We start from the raw sequence: 20,535 nt of genomic DNA, 5'->3' as shown, positions 1-20,535 counted from the left end.
TACACAAAAAGTTGTGTTTAATAAAACAAAAGACAATACACAGACACATCCTCAAAGATAAAACAAAGCCCCCACAAAAAACCCAAAGAATATCAGAAAATCTCAACAAACAACAGAAGACCTGTTAAAAATAATTATATTATGATAAAGGGGAAATAATACCTGCCCCCCCCCCCAAAAAAAAGGGCTCCAAGATTAAGGGAAAATAATAATCTGAGAAGACATCTTTATATATCTATATCTATATCTATCTATCTATCTATACCTTTTAATAATAAGAAAAGTAAACATTCTCCTTTCATTCTGTTTCCATTTATCTCCTGCAATCTAGACTATTTGCATTTCATCTTGAATGTTTCCTTTAGGAGCAGATAAATTTTTATACATCTGCATTTTGTATCAAATCTAAATCCTCTTTAGTATAACATGAAGTAGGGGTGGAGAGTGGAGACTAACCAGTGCCAATTTGGTTTGAGCCACTCCATACAGGAATCCAGAAGCATCAAATTTCCTTGTACTCTGGGAACAATATAAAGCATGCATAAAAGGTTACAAAGGAAAGAAAATGTAATTGATTCTGAAGAGCGTGAATATCTGCAAAGAATGTATTGTAAGAGAAAAGATCTCTGAGTCTCACTTATGATGAAACGGTTTCTAATTACCCATGTCAGAGAAATAGCCCTTTCTACTCTACAGACCCCTCTCAAAGTCCAGTCCCTAAGCAGAGAAGGCCTGCAGATAGATGCTTGAAATCACTTTTTAAAACTTGGAAACAAATGGAAATATTGTAGAAGAATTCATAAATATAAATTTGTCCATTGGTGATGAGCTGAAAGATTTAGGAGGAAAAATAAGAAAAATTATGTTGCCCCAAATCCTGTCAATAATTGTAACATGGTTATGGCCAGCAAGCCAATTTATCACTTTGGGCATCAAGTTCCCTCAATTTTGACATGGGAAGGTTGGACAGACAAGGTCCTTTTATGATACTGTCTAGGATAATAAGATTAAAAGACTATTTTTTCTTTGAGAAGTCTCTTAAATCTCAAGACTCCCCCCACACCATCTCTTTCTGGTGCTGTGGATTGAACCCAGGGCCTTGTGCATGATAGGCAAAGTGCTTACTCTGAGCCGCATCCCCAACTCTCAAGACTTTTCATTTCAGTGGAAAAAAAAAAATTCTAACACAAGTGACTTAAGAACATCAACATTTATTTAACATGATAAAAAAGAAATGAGATATGAACATTTGCATTTAAACAATAGGAAGTAGCCTTTAATACATTACAAGTGCTCATTGCATAATATATACACAATGAACATAATTACATTTGTACACAAACTAAGTACTGGATTTGGAAACCTGCTTATTGCTATACACATCTATTCCAATGAAGTATAAGTCCAGTACTTCAAAATACCTACACTTTTAATTTTTTTTTTTTTTAAGAAAAGGTAAGCGATAACATTTGTGTTTAAGCTGACAAGAGTGTGGCAGTAACTGCTGACATTGCAATCTGACTGAGAAAGAATTATAGCAGAAAACAGGACATACTTCACTTAGCAATAATAAAATGGCATATTTTAAATATATATATATATAAAATTTTTACAAATCAAGTGTGAAACAAAGCACTGCAGTATCCAAAATCAGAAAGAAAGGAAAAAAAAAGGAAAAAGAAAGAAAAGCAAGTCTCACTTGAAATAATAAGTAACTTTATGTACTGAAAAGCAAAAAGAAATATAAATTCACTTAGACTTAAGAAACATCAAAATCTGAAAATCAGCAACTAAGTAAGCTCTTTCTATAGACTGCACATTAAAAAGCACCTTTACTTATGTGCTCTGAAATCATAGCAGCAAGCTGGTGTCAGAATGATAACCTTGAGATTATGGAGTGTACATATGGGCCATTAAAGCTGTTTTGGAATAAACATTTTCCAGAAGTGGTAAAATGATGCTCTGTGGTTGAAAGCATCAAAAACTATGAATTTCATAGATTTAAAATATACTGTACAATATCTTCTTACATTGCCAAAGGTCCACATCTTTAGCTGTGACTGGTTTCAACAGAAGTCAGTATAGCTGAAAAATAAGAAAGGGGAAATTACTTTGACACCTGCAAAGCTGATGAATGACCATGTCCCAAAGTACTTCACAAGGATATAATAGAATTGACAAGCATGGCCATGAAAATTCTAAAACATAATACAGTTAAAGGCCATTTTTCTTATTTCCATAAGCCTAATTCACACAGTGAAAAAACATAATGCAATTAAAACAATTCAAAATAAAAAAATGTATCCACATTTGTTGCTGAATCCAAAGATCGACAAAATAAACAAAGGTTTGCATAACTTTCATAAAACATGTAATAATATATTGAGCCATCTATATAGCAATATCATTTGTAAAGCTTTCTGTCTTGCCAAAATGACTAGTTCAGAAAGATGACTTTACAATGGGAGAACATAAAGTACGATATGAGTTTTTGTGCCACTAGTTGTTTGTGGTAGCTGCATGACAAAGACACCAGAAGGTATCTGGCAACAGTTGTGCCTCATGCTAGTATGTAATGCCACAGGCTCTTGGGATAAAAATTAAACAAAATAAAATGCAGTAACAACTCCAGGAACTTGGAAATGTACTGCAGTTTTAACTCTGGGCCAAGGACCTGAACAGACACTTCTCAGAGGATATATAATCAATCAACAAATACATAAAAAAATGCTCACGATCTCTAGCAATCAGAGAAATGCAAATTAAAACCACTCTAAGATACCATCTCACTCCAATAAGAAAGGCAGCCATTATGAAGTCAAACAACAACAAATGCTGGCGAGGATGTGGGGAAAAGGGTACACTTGTACATTGCAGGTGGGACTGCAAATTGGTGCGGCCAATTTGGAAAGCAGAATGGAGATTCCTTGAAAAGCTGGGAATGGAATCACCATTCGACCCAGCTATTCCCCTTCTCGGACTATTCCCAAAAGATCTAAAAAGAGCATACTACAGGGATACAGCTACATCAATGTTCATAGCAGCACAATTCACAATAGCTAGACTGTGGAACCAACCTAGATGCCCTTCAATAGATGAATGTATAAAAAAAAGTGGCATTTATACACAATGGAATATTACTCAGCACTAAAAAATAACAAAATCATGGCATTTGCAGGGAAATGGATGGCATTAGAGCAGATTATGCTAAGTGAAGTTAGCCAATCCCTAAAAAACAAATGCTGAATGTCTTCTTTGATATAAGGACGGCGACTCAGAACAGAGCAGGGAGGAAGAGCATAAGAAGAAGATTACCATTAAGCAGGGACGAGAGGTGGGAGGGAATGGGAGAGAGAAGGGGAATTGCATGGAAGATGGAAGGAGACCCTCATTGTTATACAAAACTACATATAAGAGGATGTGAGGGGAAAGGGGAAAAAAAGAGAGAGAGAAATGAATTACAGTAGATGGGGTAGAGATAAATGATGGGAGGGGAGGGGAGGGGAGGGGGGATAGGAAGGGGATAGGAAAGGCAGCAGAATACAACAGACACTAGTATGGCAGTATGTATAAACGTGGCTGTATAACCAATGTGATCATGCAATCTGTACACGTGGGAAAAATAATTCATACCCCATTTGAATCAAATGTATGATATATGATATGTTAAAATCATTGTAATGTTTTGAGCAACCAATAAAAAAAAATTGTGAGGGAATGAGCAAGACATAGGCCATCTGTAATTTCAGCAAGCACTTGAAACCTGCACAGCCAGACAACAAACAAAAGGCTCTTCTAGGCTCCAAGTAAACACAATCGCAGATAAAAATTTTTAAACATGATAAGACAACATAAATTTTTCTGGTTGAAAAAAAGGACAGGGCTGTGGCTCAGTGGTAGAGCGCTTGCCTAGCATGCGTGAGGCTCTGGGTTCAATCCCCCGCACCACATAAAAATAAAGCAAAGGTAACGTGTCCATCTACAACTAAACAAATATTTAAAAAAAAGAACAAAAAAAGGGAGAAAGATTAAAGCTGCTTTAATTAAAATCATAAATGGAAGTAGATTCCAGAAAATAAGCACTGGATAGACTTAGGCAAGTAAGTAAATGTAATAATTTATTTTGAGAATCTAAAATTCAAAGAAGATGTTAGTAATAATGCTCAGAATGTCTGTTTTTGCTGCTTATAACTAGTTAACAGAAATTGGTGGTAATTTTAAAGCACCAAAAATTACTAGACATGGTATATACGGTGAGAAAAAAGACAAGGCTAAGATGCTCACTCTGTATCTCACAGTTTTACCGAAGAAAAAAATGTCTATTTGTATGTGTATAATTTTGTATAATTATACATATAATATAGTAATTGTCTATAAAGATAAAAAAAAATTTAGGAACATTGTTTAAGAAAGGTTTCCTCCTTCTCCCTATCCCCATCTATGGCTTTTTCAGTTGCTACCTTGATTTAAATTAATTCATTATTTAGAAATAATTTCTAATAGATCTCATGTAGATTTAATAGCTCTTAAAATTCTATCAAGTTGGCTGAATCATAAAAAATTTTTGTCCTTAAAATAATTAACAAATTCCAATTAGGTAGATATGCCGCATTAATTAAAAAACATTACACGATCGACATGTAATTCCTTAACAGCATTCTCAGATGTGACTATGCAAAGGAATGTTCTGTAGGAGCACAGCTGCATGATAATGTGAAGCTTGTTTTGGCACAGACCATTCCCTCCAAATTTTGCTGCTTTTATGGATGATAAAATAAGAGAGAAAATGCTGTCACAAAGCAAATCATTAGAAGGGGGCAATGTTCAAAATCCGAGTTACTGGCCATGGTTTAAACACATGGCCTCTTTTTCTGCTAATTATCCCTAATGTAGAGTCCAGAATTATTCCCAAATATTTTTTACTAAACAGATGAATAAAATTCAAGTAAAACACTCTTTAACAGTAAACCACTAATATGAAGGGAAATGACATACTTCTGAGACTACACACACATGAAATGTGATCCTTCTGTGAGCTGCGGCTGAGTGGATGGAACTGGCGATGCTGAGGACTCAGGAGATGGGGACAGACTTTTCACTAAAACACACCAAGAAAACATATGAGAAAATAAGTATCTTTAAAACACATTTGGAGAAGTAAATCTTGATGCTGTGATCCCACAACAATCAGAACATTTACTGGGGAGGAAGTAATAACTGTTTGTGGGTTCTGTTATGATTTTCTAATAAGGCAACTGGAATATTCAGTATAAAATGTCTCCTGCAGCCTAGTTTAAAATTCATTCTTTTTCTTGTGAGGTTAGATTTCAGGTGTCTGTCCATGGGTTCTATTGAGTCTTTTCTAGTTCATGCAGCTAGATACTACAGAGACTTAAAAAGTTATAGGTTTAATTCTCTGAATCAGGCCTGCTACCCAATAACCAACTGGTCAGTAACAATTACAAAAGTACAACTCTTGTGCATGTTGTCTTTTAAGTAGTAAAGGTAAAGGAGACAGTGGTTAATATTTATTTATTTAATAATATTTATTTAATAATTTAAAAATAATAATAATAAAAATACAGATGTGGATTATAGTTGGGGCTAGAGTAAACACATCCATTCTACTGCTTTAAATGTATAATTGTCTACATTTCCCAAAGTGTCAAGTTTGTGAACTCTCAGAGACTAGTCCTCAGAATAGGTAAATTTTAAGTACTGAAGGATCTTCTCATTAGAAAAAGCTTACCATATATTATGATTAAAAACTAAAACCAAATCAATGAGCCAATTCTTAAGCCAGAGCAGACTCAGTGGCAGGGGTTACCTTTCTTCCTTTGTCCAAATACACCCTTCACGAATATGCAAGTGGGAAGGAAAAGGTTCATTAATCTGCAGTCACTGTTCTTGAGTGGCTCCCTTGTTACGATATCCATATGGAAAAATAAATTTAGAAGTTCAGCAAAACAAGTTTAGAAGTTCATACCACTTTGAATCAGACCTGTCATACAATATCTAAGTGGCCAGTGACAATTAAAAAAATTAGAACTCCTATGCACTTTGCTTTCTAAGTGATATAGGTAAGAAAGTCAAAAAACATGTAGTATCTACCTGCCATTGTTTCATTTTCTCTAGAAAGCTCCGGAGTTGGTTCATATGAAATAACAGTTTCTTCCTGCTCATGAATATTGTTCTTTGTATCTTCTTCAGTATGGGCTTCTGGCTTATGATTTGTGATCTGTGTCTCATCTTGAGAGCTAATGAAAACAGATTGTTATTTTATAATTTACTTAGAATACAATTAATTTTTTTCTTCCAGTTTCTTATTGAGAAATTCTAACTACTCAGACTCGATGCCACCACTTAGATATATTTAACAAATGTTAACATTTGTAACTGATCTCATTTCTTTTTTTCTCTTTCTAGGAAACTCCAAACATAAAAAGATTTGAGCAAATAATAATATGAAATCTGCTACTTCAAGTTTAATAATTACCTATACTTTGCCAATCTTGTTTCATTTAAATCCCCCAATCTCCAAACTTGTTTTTTCCCTCTGGGGATTGAATCCAGAGGGATTTACCACTGGGCCACATCCCCAGCCCTTTTTTATTTTGAGACAGGGTCTTGCTATGTTGTGAGACTGGTCTCGAACGTGCAATTCTCCTGCTTTAGCATGCATCACTATGCCTGACTTGAGACAGATACTTTTCTTAGCAGACACGGCCAAACACTTTTCAAATTCAATCTTGCTAGGCTCTTGAAGAAATAAAGGTATAGCTACTGCCAGGTGCAGTGGCATACACCTGTAACCCCAGGTGACACTGGAGGCTAATGCAGAGGACTGCAAGTTGAAGGCCAACCTTAGCAACTTAGCAAGACCCCCTCTCCAAAAAATATAAAGGGGCAAGTTAAGGAATGTTGCCAAAAAATAAAAGAAAATCACCATTGTCTTTGGGACTCTCAGATAACCTAGTCTTCTGATTAGTGTCTATCATTTCACAGACAGGTACTTACTTTGCTATAGCTTAAGCTGTCATTTGACATTATTTTATTATTATTATTTTAGAAGGAGAGTCCACTGAGGCATTTTATTATATGTATGTTTTACATCCCTAGAAAAAGAATCCCAGGATTTTTCCTCCTGTGTGTTTTTGTCTTGCTTCTTTGTGGTCCATGATACCAGCAGAGGTTGTCAATACAATGAAACCAAACTGACGGGATGGGAGCAGATTATTCTGCCATTTTTTTAGGTCTTTGAGCTGCAAATCAAATCTGGGGCTTGTCACTCCACACTTGTTTAACCTGCCTGTGAGGTTGACAACAATCTTCCCAACTCTGTGATCATCAATGATTTCAAATTCGCCAATGTAACCATGCTTCATCATCACAGTTAGAAACCGGACAATAACTTTGGAGCATGGCCTAATAAGGACCTGGCATTTGCCTCTCTTTTTGGCATTGTTGTGCTCTTGAGAACATCAGCCAGGACGTTCATGCGCACTATTATGGTAGCATGAAAAGATAGCGGAAAGAGTATTATTATTATTGTTACTAATTTTGCAGTTTTGGGAATCAAACCCAGGGTTTCACACATGCATGGCAAGTGGCTCTATCACTGAGTCACAAAACCAGTGCTGGCATCCTTATCTTATTTTTATTTTTCTACCATTTATTTATTTATTTTTATGTGGGGCTGAGGATCGAACCCAGGGCCTTGCAAATGCGGGGCGAGCGCTCTACTGCTGAGCCATAACCCCAGCCCCAACATCCTTATTTTTTGTGGCACTAGGGATTGAACCCAGGGGTGTGCTACCACTGACCTCCTATATCTCTAGTCCTTTGAATTTTTTATTTTGAGACCAGCTCTTCCTAAGTTGCCCAGGCTGGCACGAAACTTGTGACCCTTCTCCCTTAGCCTCCCTTATAGGCCTGTGCCACCAAATCTGACTGGCATTATTTTTTAAAGGTATTGTTTAGTGACTATTTCCCTGCATGCTAAGCATAGTGTTGAGCGCTATAAATGTATTTTCCTATTGGTGTTTTACAAGTGAAGGGCCTGTAGCTTGAGAAGATTTTGTAAGTTGCTCAAAATCCTATAGCTCCTAAGCAGCTAAGGTGGGACTAGGATTCAATATTTTCAACTCTTTAATGTACCATTTGTAAGCAGGTATACAGTTTTATAAATAATTTCTTTGTTTTTCTAAATTATTACCTGTATGTAATATCCTCAGATATTTTTTCTTTGTTCCTCTCTTTATCCATTGCTTCCTCAGAATTTATTCCATTTGGCTCAGGTGTGAAAAGCATTTCATAAAAAACATTTTCAGTTCTTTTAAACTACAGAATAAGAAGAAAATTTTTCTTTTCAAAGCATTCTTACATTTGACTTTAAAAAATTTAAAATGATTCCAAAATGCTTATTAAAAAATTATCCCCCCAAATTATACCCTATATTGAATATTTACTGACAACAAATTGAAATTTAACTCTATTAAAAAATTAACATTCTACACGCTGCTAAGACTGAGCTGCTGGGATACAATATTCTTTGATTGGATTAATAGCAATTTATTCTAGTACTATGGATTCTTCTTTTTGGTGCTACTGGGATTAAACCCAGGGTGTCATACCACTAAGCTGTATCTCCAGCCGTTTTCATTTTTATTTTAAGACAGGGTCTACCTAAATTTTCCAGGCTGGCCTCAAACTTTTGATCCTCCTACTTCAGCTGGGATTACAGATGCATGAACCCATGCCCAGTTAATTTACATTTAAAATTTTCAATATATTTTTATGTGGCTATATATCAATTAAAGAAAACCTATAATTTCATTTAGATATATGGCTTCTACAACTAAAAGGAACACTTTATTTAATCATACCACTTCATCTAATCTTAAAAAATCTATCCCTTTGGAATATAAATCCTAAAATCATCTCTACCTCTTTGCTGATATCCATATTTTGAGGATCATCTTCTTTCAGTTGAACACTTTCTGTTGCAGGAGTTTCATGGTTGGTCTTTATATCATTTTCTCTATGAACAGCATCCAATTCCTTAACATTATCATCCTTCCTTCGAATCTGCCCAAAAGATAAAGCACTGTTAAATTCATACTGTGCTTGCATGCATTTTATTGTGTGTTAGTTTTCAAACAGACTAACCAGAACAACAAAAATAAAAACAAAGCTGGACTCTATTCACAGGGAAGTTTTCTATGAAAATCAACAAAGGAAACATACATTTTTTTCTCCACTTCTGTTTTCTTTTTCATCCCTAGCACTGGGGATTGAACCCAGGGGTGCTTTAGTCAGTTACATCTGTAGCCTTTAAAAATTTTTAAAATTTGAGGTAGGGTCTAATTAAGTTGCCCAGGCTGGCCTGGTAATGTAGTCCTACTACCTTAGCCTCTGGAGTAGCTGGGATTACAGGCATCACCATACCCAGCCTATCTCTTAAACCACCTACTTTGTAATTTGTAAAATGTGTTATTATTCAACTGTCAGTCTGTTTGTTTTCCATTAGCAAGGCCTGTTTTTGATTACATAGAAAGTGGATGTCTATTAGGTCAGGGAAGCACTTTCCGCTGATGTATCTAGTTTATGCCACTATAGGAACTCTACCCATAGGTGACCACTGTCTACTAATAGAGATAGGCCAGATAGAAGCTACTGAAAAGACCACTAGACTACCATTTCCATTCATATTTATGAAGAGGGGAAATATGAGACAAAGAAAATGGAATGGTGATATTTTATAAGGCTAAAACTGACATGTGAAAAATAGCTGACTTAGATTGTCTATTTAGAAGTCCTTTCCTGCTGTATTTATTTATTTTTTGGGTACTGGGAATTGAACCCAGGGGCACTTTACCACTGAGCTACATCCCCAGTCCCATTTTTGAGACAGGGTCTTGCCAGCTGCCCAAGTTGGCTTGACTTTGAACTTGCAATCCTGCTGCCTCAGCTTCCCAAGTCACTAGAATTACAGATTTGTACCACTGTACCCAGCTTCCTGCTACAATTTAGTTCATAATAAATTAGGACACAGAGAAATATGTGTAGTATATGGTTAAGGTTATATCAGTAGATTACAGTTAAAAAGATAAAATCCAAAGAGATACCTGGGTATCCAAGGAATATTTTGGCTCTGGTCTCTTTCAGCCCAGTGTTATTTTCATTTTAGTAAGTTGTCTCATCTACTATAAGAATTATAAAATACAAAATAACTACTTAAGCTGGGTTCAGTGGTATGCACCTATAATCCTAGTGATTTGGGAGGCTGAGGCAGGAGGATTAAGACACAATATAGCCTCAGCAATTTAGCAAGGTCCTAAGCAACTTAGCAAGACCACCATCTCAAAATTAAAAATAAAAAGAGCTGTGGATATAGCATAGTGGTAAAGCACCCCTGGGTTCAATCCTCAGTACCCCCTGAAAACAAAAACAACCCCCAAAACTATACTGTAGATCTTCAGAAACTCATTAATCAAATAACATTAAAATACAAGTGATTTTTAGATTTATACGCAAGAATAACCAAAAGCAACTGATGTACCTGAGTAACCCTTAATGGATTATCCCTTAAATTAGAAGGGCTTTGTAGGGGTGACTGGTCTAAAGCACCAATAACATTTAATCCTTTCTTCTTTTCCCTTAGGCATGCTTGCTGATGTCTTCTTATTCTTTCCATTTGTTCTTCCACAGTCATCCTAGGTCGAGTACTTTCTGCCAAACAGAGCTGTTCCACTGCACTTCTTGGTCTTTCCTTGAAATTAAAAATAAACACATGAACATAGAGTAACTTCTACAAAGGATGATGAACAATATTGTACAGTGTACTTATCTTGTTTTCATAATCAAAAGTGGAAGCTGGAGCTGGGCGCAGAGGCACATGACTGTAATCCTAGCAACTTGGGAGGTAAGGCAAGAGGATCACAAATTTGAGGCCAGTATCAGCAACTTAGTGAGACCCTGTCTCAACATAAAATTAAAAACAGAACTGGGGATGTAGCTCAATGGTATAGTGCCCAGGGGTTCAATCCCAGTACTGAGAAAAAAAAACAAAAAAAACAAAAAAAAAAGGAGAGGTTTTCAATGTCAGTAGAGTAACACCAGAATACAGATTAAGTTATTTTATCCTTAACAGACTAATTGGTGATGCATGATCAATAATGGAAAGGAAGAGAAAAAGGAAGATATAAGGTGGGGGTGAGAGGGGAAGCGTGAACGTATGTATGTGTGCATGGAGAACATATTTTCTTGGTTGAAAAAAATCAAAATGTAAGAGGGTATGGCTCTTCTGGAGTAAGCTTACCGCAGGACCATAGCTGGGTCATACGGTGGGTCTACTCTTATTTTTTTTGTACCAGAGATTGAATCCACGGCTGCTTAACCACTGAGCAACCTCCTCAGCCCTTTTCTTTAAATTTTGTTTTGTTTTGGAGGTGTACTGGGGATTGAACTCAGGGGTACTTGATCACTGAGATTCACATCCCCAGCTGTACTTTGTATTTTATTTAGAGACAGGGTCTCACTGAGTTGCTTAGCACCTTGCCTTTGCAGAGGCTGACTGTGAATTCATGATCTTCCTGCCTCAGCCTCCTGAGCCTCTGGGATTCCAGGCATGCTTCACCATGTCTGCTGAAATTTTTAAATTTAACCTTTTAAAATTTTGAGTTATAGGATCTCACTAAGTTGCCCAGGGTGGTCTCATAACTTCTTGGTGGATTTTTTCTTTTTTGTACAGGGGATTGAACCCAGGAGATACTTTACCACTGAGCTACACAATTCAAGTCTTTTTTATTTTTGACAGGGTCTTGCTATGTTGGTCATGATCTTGCTAAAATGTCGAGGCTGGCCTCAAACTTGTGAGCCTCCTACCTCAGTATCCCAGTAGCTGGGATCACAGAAATATACCGCCAGGCCCGCCTGGTTTCTTAACTTGAAATCCTTTTACTCAGCTTCTTGGAGTGTTGGGACTTTAGATAAATAAAGGGTTTTAAAAAGCTAAAAAAACAAAACAACAAAACAAAACAAAACAAAAAACTAAAAGGAGGCCAGATGCAGTGATGCATTCCTATAATCCCAGAAACTTAGGAAGTTTGATGCAGATGAAACACAAGTTTAAAGCCAGCCTCAGCAATTTTGGGAGACCCTATCTCAAAAAAAAAAAAAAAAAAAAATTGGAGATATAGCATGTAGTTCAGTGGTTCAGTGGTAAACCACTCTGGATTCAATTCCCAGTGCTACAAAACAAAACAAAACAAAAAAACACCTAAAAGGTAAACAAAAAGTCTTAATGTGTAGAAGAGAATAGATGATTGCAAAGTTAACTACTTTAGCAGTATTTTCCTATAATTTTCATTTTTTTTTTTTTTTTTTTTTTTTGGTGCTAGGGATTGAACCCAGGGGTGCTTGACCACTGGATTAGGTCTGTCCTAATAATAAGATATCTTGATTAGGTCTGTCCTCTGAGTGCTAATTCTCTAAATTAACCATCAAGTCACATTCCTAGCCCTTTTTTATTTTGGTACAGAGTTTTGTTAAGTTTCTAAGGCTGGCCTTGAACTTGTGATCCTCTATCTCAGCATCCTGAGCTGCTGGGATTATAGGTTTGCACTACCACGTCCAGCTTCTATCATTTTTAGTAGCAGCTAATTTATGTTTGTCCCAAATATTTTCCATGCATATGCAAAAATATTGTCACACTGTAACATCCTTTTCCAAGTTACAGTTCTGTATACAACTACTTTATTCTTTTTAAAGAATAAAGAGTCATATTTTAAAAATTATTATTGTGGTTGATCATTTTTCATGTTTATATATTATTGTTGTATTCTTTTCCATTACAAACAAACAAATGTAGACCAACAAATTTATAAGGGCTGGGCATGTAGTTCAATGGTACAGCACTTGCCTACATGTACAATGTTCTGGGTTTGATCCCCAGTACCACAAATAACAACAAATGCAATTTATAGATGTGTCTCAAATATTATGGAACTTTTCTGTTAAATGCATTGAGAGCATTTTCTTTTGGCACTAGTATCACGTATAAAGGCGTTTCCTATGTCAAGGTTATATACCCATAATCTCCCATATTTTTTTTCCTCCAGTATTTGGGTTAAATATAAGTCTTTCTTCTAGTATTTAAGATAATTATAAAACAACATCTACTATAATCTTTCTGTTTGCTTTCAATATGCTTTGTATATTTCTTTTTCTCTTGATTTGCTATTTTACCACTGCGATTAAAACAAACAAAAAAACCTCCAACCCTTCCAATTTATAAAAATTGCCCCTCCCTCTCTTAATTAATACTACTGTAGAACCATGACCACTAATGTTCATACTGGTACATAGCTATGATTTTTATTCTATAATCATTATTTTTATAGGTCTTTATATTTTTGTACTAACTGAAACTCCTTCTTCCCTCCCTTTCTTCCTTTCATACTAGGGATTGAATCCAGGGGTGTTCTACTATGAAGTGACATCTCCAGGCCTTTTTATTTCTTTTATTTTGAGAGATAAGGTCTTGCTAAGTTTTCCAGGCTGGACTTGATTTTGAGATACTCCTGTCTCAGGTTCCTGAGTCACTAAGATTACAACTGTATGCTACTATGCTTAGTTTATATTCCTTGTATATAAATTTATCAGTTTTTTTGGGCATATACTTTATGTATGTATATGCCATTACACTAATACCATTCAATAGCCATATATATCAGTTTTTTCTTTTTTTTTTTAAATTTTTTTTTAGTTATAGGTGGACACAATGCCTTCATTTTTATTTATTCTATTTATTTTTATGTGGTGCTGAGGATCAAACCTAGTGCCTCACCCATGATAGGCAAGCACTCTAGCTAGCACTGAGCCAAACTCCAGCCCTTCAGTCTTGTCTTATACCCTAAAATTATCTTATTTATAAAGATAAAAAGTAAAAGTTTGCAATCCAGAGCTCTAGAGAATACTTAGGAGATACGTAGTTAAGAATTCTCAGCATATTCCTGAGAATATTACATAGGTTTAGAATCAGATTGAATGAAAGGAGTCTCACATAAAAATGTAAAATATAGGATTTATTTCCCTGTCCCAATTCACATTTTTCAGAGTAACCAGAGGATTACCAAACTTCAGAACAACAGTAGCTAAAAGGCCCTGCAACTTCAGGATAGTTAGGAAATCCATTAAATTTTGTGGTTTCAGGATATATCTGACAGGTTTATCAAGGAAATTCTTATTAGTATTAAGAGATGAAGTATAGGGCAGTCAAAAAGAATAGATTCCATAAAACTGGAGACTATATGTGAAGGCTGATTAAAAAAAGATATCTTTATTAGGCCTGTCCTCTGAGGTGCTAATTCTGTAAATGTAATTGAAAAAATTACCAAGTTTTTCTTAGAGTATCTAAATAGAATTCTGATAAAATGCTATAAATAGAAAGATAAAAGAAAACAATAGATATGCTTGAGAATCTAATTTCCAGAAGCTAATTTCTAGTTAAATACCGTTCTTAGATCCATCATCTTCTTAGTTTTCCTCAAGGTTACATATGAAGCTATTGTCGAAGATTCGGGTGTTGGTGATTTTGTTCTTGGAGGAACTATTCCAACAGGAAAGTGGGAACCTGAAAATTAAAATGGCATTAAGTTCTATAAAACATCATTTTAATAAACATGGCCTTCTTTTGATATACTTAATTTCTGTGGCTTTTATTTAATTGTGTATTTTTTGTGTTGTTGGGACTAAACTTTGCACATGGTGGACACTCTACCACTGAGCTACACCTCAGCCCTCTGGAAGATTTTACAATCAGAAGGCAAATTTATTATTTGAAAACAGCCGTAAGATAGTCAATTATATTACAAGACAAATTTAGGGTTAAATTTACAAATAAAGTTTTACAGATTGACAAATGACATTAAATCATTAACTATATATAAAATACTCTTTTTTGTTGAAATGGTACATCTCCATTATCATCTTAACTAGTTAGTATAATGCACTCACATAAAACAAATTATGAAAGTTATGGTCCACCATTCAACTGAACAATTTGTTACTGTCCTGTGAATCAAATTCCTGAAGAGGGAAGTAGGGGTTTTGATATAATAGATACTATTCATTAACGAGCTATTGGTTATTTGGAAGTTTTGTTTTGTTTCATTTGTTTGGTACTGGGGATTGAACCCATGGACACTTAACCACTGAGCCACATCTCTAGCCCTTTTTATTTTTTATTTTGAGACAGTTCTTGCTAAGTTTCTGAGGCTAGCTTTGAATTTGCAAAACTCCTGCCTCATCTCCAGGAGCTGCTAAGATTATAGGCATGTGGCACAATGCCCAGCCCCCAATTCTTTTCTTTATTTTTGAGAAAGGGTCTTGCTAAGTCCCTGAGTCTGGTTTTAAACTTCTGATCTTCCTGCCTCATCCTCCCAAGTCACTGGGATTACAGCTGTGTGCCACTATGCCTGGCTGGATATTTGGAAATTGATAATGATTCTTGCATGAACTTTGTTGCCTATTTTGCAATGTCTAGTTCAGTCTGGATCTACCATTCATTCAGAACCATGGGCTGCATATCACAATTATCTCTTTGGTTTCTAATATGTTCAGGTTAACCACAAAGATCCCAACTTCATTTTCATGTCATCTCTGGTATACATACCCAAAATATGAATTCCTGCTCATACAAATATAAAGCAAAGTAGTAGACCATAAGAGGTTGGAATATATTGAACAGATTTTTGGCTGAATGATTCCTTTCACTGACTATATCATAGAAATTCCCTGTTGTTTGTTATGTTTTGACTTTTGGTTTTTGATTTTAGAATGTTTTAGAATACATATGCAGGAATGAATTATTTAATTATTTTTAAAGGAATAAATTCTATAACTGAATATATGAGATAAATTATAACTCAGAATAACTCTTGCCCTCCTGTTTTCCATTCCGTTGGGTGTGGTGGCACACACCTGTAATCCCAGCGGCTTGGGAGGCCGAGGCAGGAGGATTGAAAGTTCAAAGCCAGCCTCAGCATCTTAGTGATGAAAGACCCTGTCTAAAATAGAAATAAAAAAGGCTGGGGATGTGGCTCAGTAGTTAAGATCCCCTGGGTTCAATCCCCAGTACCTAAAAAAAGAAAAACAACAACAACAAAAAAAACTCTCCCAGCATTACTTTTAAAACCTGTTCTTGGGGCTGGGGTTGTGGCTCAGTAGTACAGTGCTTCTCTAGGTTCACTAGGTTTGATGCCTGGCACCACATAAAAATAAAAACAAATAATAAAGGTATTGTGTCCATCTACAACTAAAAAAAAAAAAAAAAAAAAATCCTGTTCTTAATTCTCCCTAGTCTTATCTCTTCTTTTCTCTTCAGAAGTTAACAGCTACTGAATTACATGTCTTTCTAACGTTGAGTCTCTGAAAATGATACCCCAAAGTAAAGGTCTCAGAAGCAAAAATTTTCTCTGACTTCTTGTCCTCCTGTTTCTTATTCCGCAATTCTCCTTCAATGAAGGCCTTAGAAACTAGAATTCCCCTTGCCTAAGACAGATCACAGTAACCAGAACCCTTGTTTTCCCCAAAGTCAATCATAAAACCTAAACATATATTAGCAAAGAAAAAAAAAATTCTGAGTTACATATTTGAGTAGGTCATAATATCTCCATCTGGAAAAGATGTTGCCCCATATTTGGAAGGAAAGAATGTTGCTCAAAGAGGCCAAGAAGAATCTGAACAGACAGGCCTTGCTAGGTTCCCCCTACCTCCCTCATTTATTACTGTTTGATCATTCTTTTTGTCCAACCACAGTTCTACAAGGATGTCCATGGTTCACTGAACCTAAGCAAAAAAAAAAAAAAAAAAAAAAAAAAAAATGGATAGTTTACCATTTGTATCTTTAATTTGAAGGCTTGGTTCACTATAAAACTATCCTCATATAAATCTGTTATGCTTTTTTTCTTGCTAACCATTTTTTGTTAGAAGGGTTGTTGGCTATTGGCTATGACCCTCTGAATTCCTAAAATATACGTTTCATTTTGCATATTTTAACTATATATATATATATATATATATATATATATATTTGAATAAAAGACCTGGTGATATAGCTCAGTAGTAAAGTGATCGTGGGTTCAATGCCCAGTATGTACTGTGACCCCAAGTCAATTTTTAGTAGCTTTAAGTTTTACAGGATTTTTTTCATTGTCTGGCACTGGGGATCAACACAGTGGTACTTTGCCACTGAGCTACATTCCCAAGCTGTTTTAAAATATTATTCTGAGACAGGGTCTTAGTAAATTGCTTAGACTGGCCTAGAGCTTATGATTCTCCTGCCTCAGCCTATCGAGCTCCAGGATTACAGGTTTCTGTGCCATTATACCTGGCTGGAGGGTTTTTTGTTGTTTGTTTTTCGTGGCACTGGAGATTGAACTCAGGACTAAGCATGCTAGGCAAGCACTGAGTTACACCCTCAGCCCTATTTGATTTGAAACAAGGACTTGCCAAGTTGCCAAGACTGGCCTCAAACTTGTGATCTTCCCGCTTCAACCTCCGGAGGAGGTAGGATAATAGGTATGTGTTTACACACGATGTTCTAGATGATTTTTATAAACACTACATAGCTGTATTTAATCCAGTTTGACAATCTTAATTTTTATGGTATTGGGGACTGAACCTAAGGCCTCAAATATGCTAGGCAAGTGCTCTATCACTGCACTACATTCCCAGTCTTACAATGTTATTTCAAGTGAATCATTTGATTTAATTTGTTATAATTTCTTTTCTTTTTGGTACTGGAGATTGAACCCAGGGGTGCTATACTACTGAGCTACATCCAAGTTCTTTTTATTTTGATACAAGATCTTGCTAAGTTATTGAGGTTGGTCTTAAATTTGTAATCTTTTTGCCTTGTCTTCCAAGTTGTTGGAACATTGCCCAGCTTAGTCTGTTGTCATTTCTGATATACTTAGATTTATTTCTGCTAATTTAATTTTGGCTTTGCATTTTTTTCATCTTCTAATTTCTCCTCTTTCTTCTTTTGGATTATTTTGCCTTCCTTCTGTTTCTCTACTTTGGAAGCTGGAGAAACTTTTAATTTTATATCTAATCATGTATACTTAAACTGATTAAAGTCTAAAGTTAGTAAAGATACTATCCTCTGGAACAAAGTAGAGCCCTTATATTAATACCGATGAACATCCTTCTGATTTTTTTTTTTTTTTTTTTTTTGGTGGTGCTGGGGATTGAATCCAGGGCCTTGTGAATGTGAGGCAAGTACTCTACCAATTGAAATATATGCCCAATCCTCTCCTTCTGATTTTTATGCTGCTTTTGTCCACTATTTAATACAACTTTTTAAGCTCCAGATTACCTTTGTGTGTGTGTGTGTGTGTGTGTGTGTATGGTGCTGGGGATTAAGCCTACATTCTTGAGTATACAATGCAAGTACCATACCACTGAGCTACATCCCTAGCCATGAAAAAATACATTTTTACTTGGGTTATATACAGTCAATGTTGTTTAGGTTTACTCATTTATTTACTACTTTAATTCCTTCTTAGGCTACCATATCTGATTACATTCCTTCCATCTAAAATACCGTAGAGCTCTCTTAACTGACATTCAGTAAATGGAAAACTCATCTGGTTATTATTAGTCTTTACCAAATGCCCCAAGTTTTGAAAAAAACAAAAATGTATATTGAAAGTACAGATCTTCAGTGTGAAACCAATGAGGTTTTTTTCTTTTCTGGGGTACTGGGGATTGAACCCAGGGGTGCTTAATCACTGAGCCGCATCCCCAGCCCTTTTCATATTTTAAGACAGGGCCTCACTAAGTTGCTTAGGGCCTTGCTAAGTTGCTGAGGCTAACCTCAAACTTGTGATCTTGCTGCCTCAGCATCCTGAGTTGCTGGATTATAGGCATATGCTACTGTGCCTGGTTTGATGAGATCTGGATAAAAGTACAAGCTTGTGTAATCATGTCAACCAAGATACAACTATCTACATCCCCCAAAAGGTCGTCTGTCAATCCCACCCTTTACTAAAGGCAAACACTTTTCTATATTTATCACTAATAGATTACTTCTACCTGTTCTCAAACTTTATAAAGGGAATCACACAGTATGTTTCTCTTGTGATAGGCTCCTTTTAACTTAACAATCTTTCTTTCTTTTTTTTTATCTTTTAGGTGTAATTAGACACAATGCCTTTATTTTATTTATTTATTTTTATGTGGTGCTGAGGATCAAACCCAGGGCTTTGCACATGCTAGGTGAGCACTCTACCACTGAGCCCCAACCCCAGCCCCAACATTCTTTATTTTGATATTTATGTGTTGCTAAGATTCATACATGCTGTACATATCTGAGTAATTTAACTGCTGAGGAATATGTTACTGTGTGAACATCAGTTTATTAATCACAGTTATCTCCAGTTTTTATCTATTGTGAATTAAAGCTGCTATACAATTATAAAATGTACAAGGTATAAAAATGTCTAAGTCTTTCTGAGAATTGATGTTTCCACTTACTTATTTCCCTTTCTCCTTCCTTCCTTTCTTTTTTTTTTTTTTTTTTAATGGTATCATGTGTACTGAACCTAGGGGCACTCTACCGCTAACCTACATCACCAGCCCCTTTTTATTTTGAGACAGGATCTTCCTAAGTTGATTAGTCTGGCCTTGAACTTGGGATACTCCTGTCTCAGCCTCCTGAGTTGCTGAAATTAAAAGCATGTGCTACCGCACTGGCTTTACTTTTCTTAGGTAAATATATAGGAAATCATATGATAACTGAACATCTAAATTTATACTTGATCTTAAGTCAAAAGGCCAGTAAGTGATGAATATTTAACTTTATAAGAAACTGTCAAACTGTTGTTCCATCTTATACTTCCATCAGAAATGTGTGACTTCTAATTGTCTTACATACTAACCAATACCAGCTGGTATCAGTCTCAGTTTAACCTTTCTAGAGGGTAAGAATTATGGTTTAAAATTGCATTAAATTTGCATTTTCTTTACAATTAGTAAGTTCTAATTTTTTTGTGTACTTACTAATCATTTGTATATCATACTTGTTAAGGGCCCAAATCTTTTGCTCATTTATTATTGGGTTGATTGTCTTTATTAGTAATTTGGGGAGTTGTTTATATACTCTGGACATAAGGTTTCTGTCAAAACATGTATTGATAGTATTTTCCCTTATTCTGATGGGCAGAACTTTTACATTTGGATAAACTACAACAAACCAGTTTCATTGAAAGTATAGTCCTTTAAGAGTCCAACTTTATTTTTTAATAATTTTTTTTAGAGAGAGAGAGAGAGAGAGAGAGAGAGAGAGAGAGAGAGAGAAAGAATTTTAATATTTATTTTTTAGTTTTTGGCAGACACAACATCTTTATTTGTATGTGGTGCTGAGGATTGAACCTGGGCCACATGTATGCCAGGCGAGCGCGCTACCGCTTGAGCCACATCCCCAGCCCCAAGGGTCCAACTTTATTTGACAATGTTTCCTAACAAGAT

General features: G+C 35.6%; 1 protein-coding gene and 1 pseudogene across 4 annotated transcripts in view; both read right to left on the bottom strand.

Annotated features, from left to right (window-relative positions):
• Positions 1–1,257: 1,257 nt before the first annotated feature.
• Positions 1,258–20,535, bottom strand: part of Plekha5 (pleckstrin homology domain containing A5) — a 239,689-nt gene continuing 220,411 nt past the window's right edge. For 3 of the 4 annotated variants that reach the window (XM_076854163.1, XM_076854160.1, XM_076854161.1), the window contains 7 exons: positions 14,517–14,635; positions 10,562–10,771; positions 8,947–9,087; positions 8,216–8,340; positions 6,112–6,257; positions 4,996–5,098; positions 1,258–2,085 (listed from right to left, as the gene is read on the bottom strand). In XM_076854163.1, coding sequence (XP_076710278.1) covers positions 5,004–5,098; positions 6,112–6,257; positions 8,216–8,340; positions 8,947–9,087; positions 10,562–10,771; positions 14,517–14,635 — 836 coding nt within the window. In that variant the 3' untranslated portion in view covers positions 1,258–2,085; positions 4,996–5,003. Of the gene's footprint in view, positions 2,086–4,995; positions 5,099–6,111; positions 6,258–8,215; positions 8,341–8,946; positions 9,088–10,561; positions 10,772–14,516; positions 14,636–20,535 lie in introns of those variants that run through there. The other variant, XM_076854162.1, reaches the window with a different exon arrangement.
• LOC143396758 (small ribosomal subunit protein uS8 pseudogene) lies at positions 7,101–7,501 on the bottom strand (annotated as a pseudogene).

This window comes from Callospermophilus lateralis, chromosome 4, assembly GCF_048772815.1.
Source record: "Callospermophilus lateralis isolate mCalLat2 chromosome 4, mCalLat2.hap1, whole genome shotgun sequence".
Classification (NCBI taxonomy): Eukaryota; Metazoa; Chordata; class Mammalia; order Rodentia; family Sciuridae; genus Callospermophilus; species Callospermophilus lateralis.
Note: the sequence above shows the minus strand (reverse complement) of the source record. Positions and strands in the feature narration are given on the sequence as shown.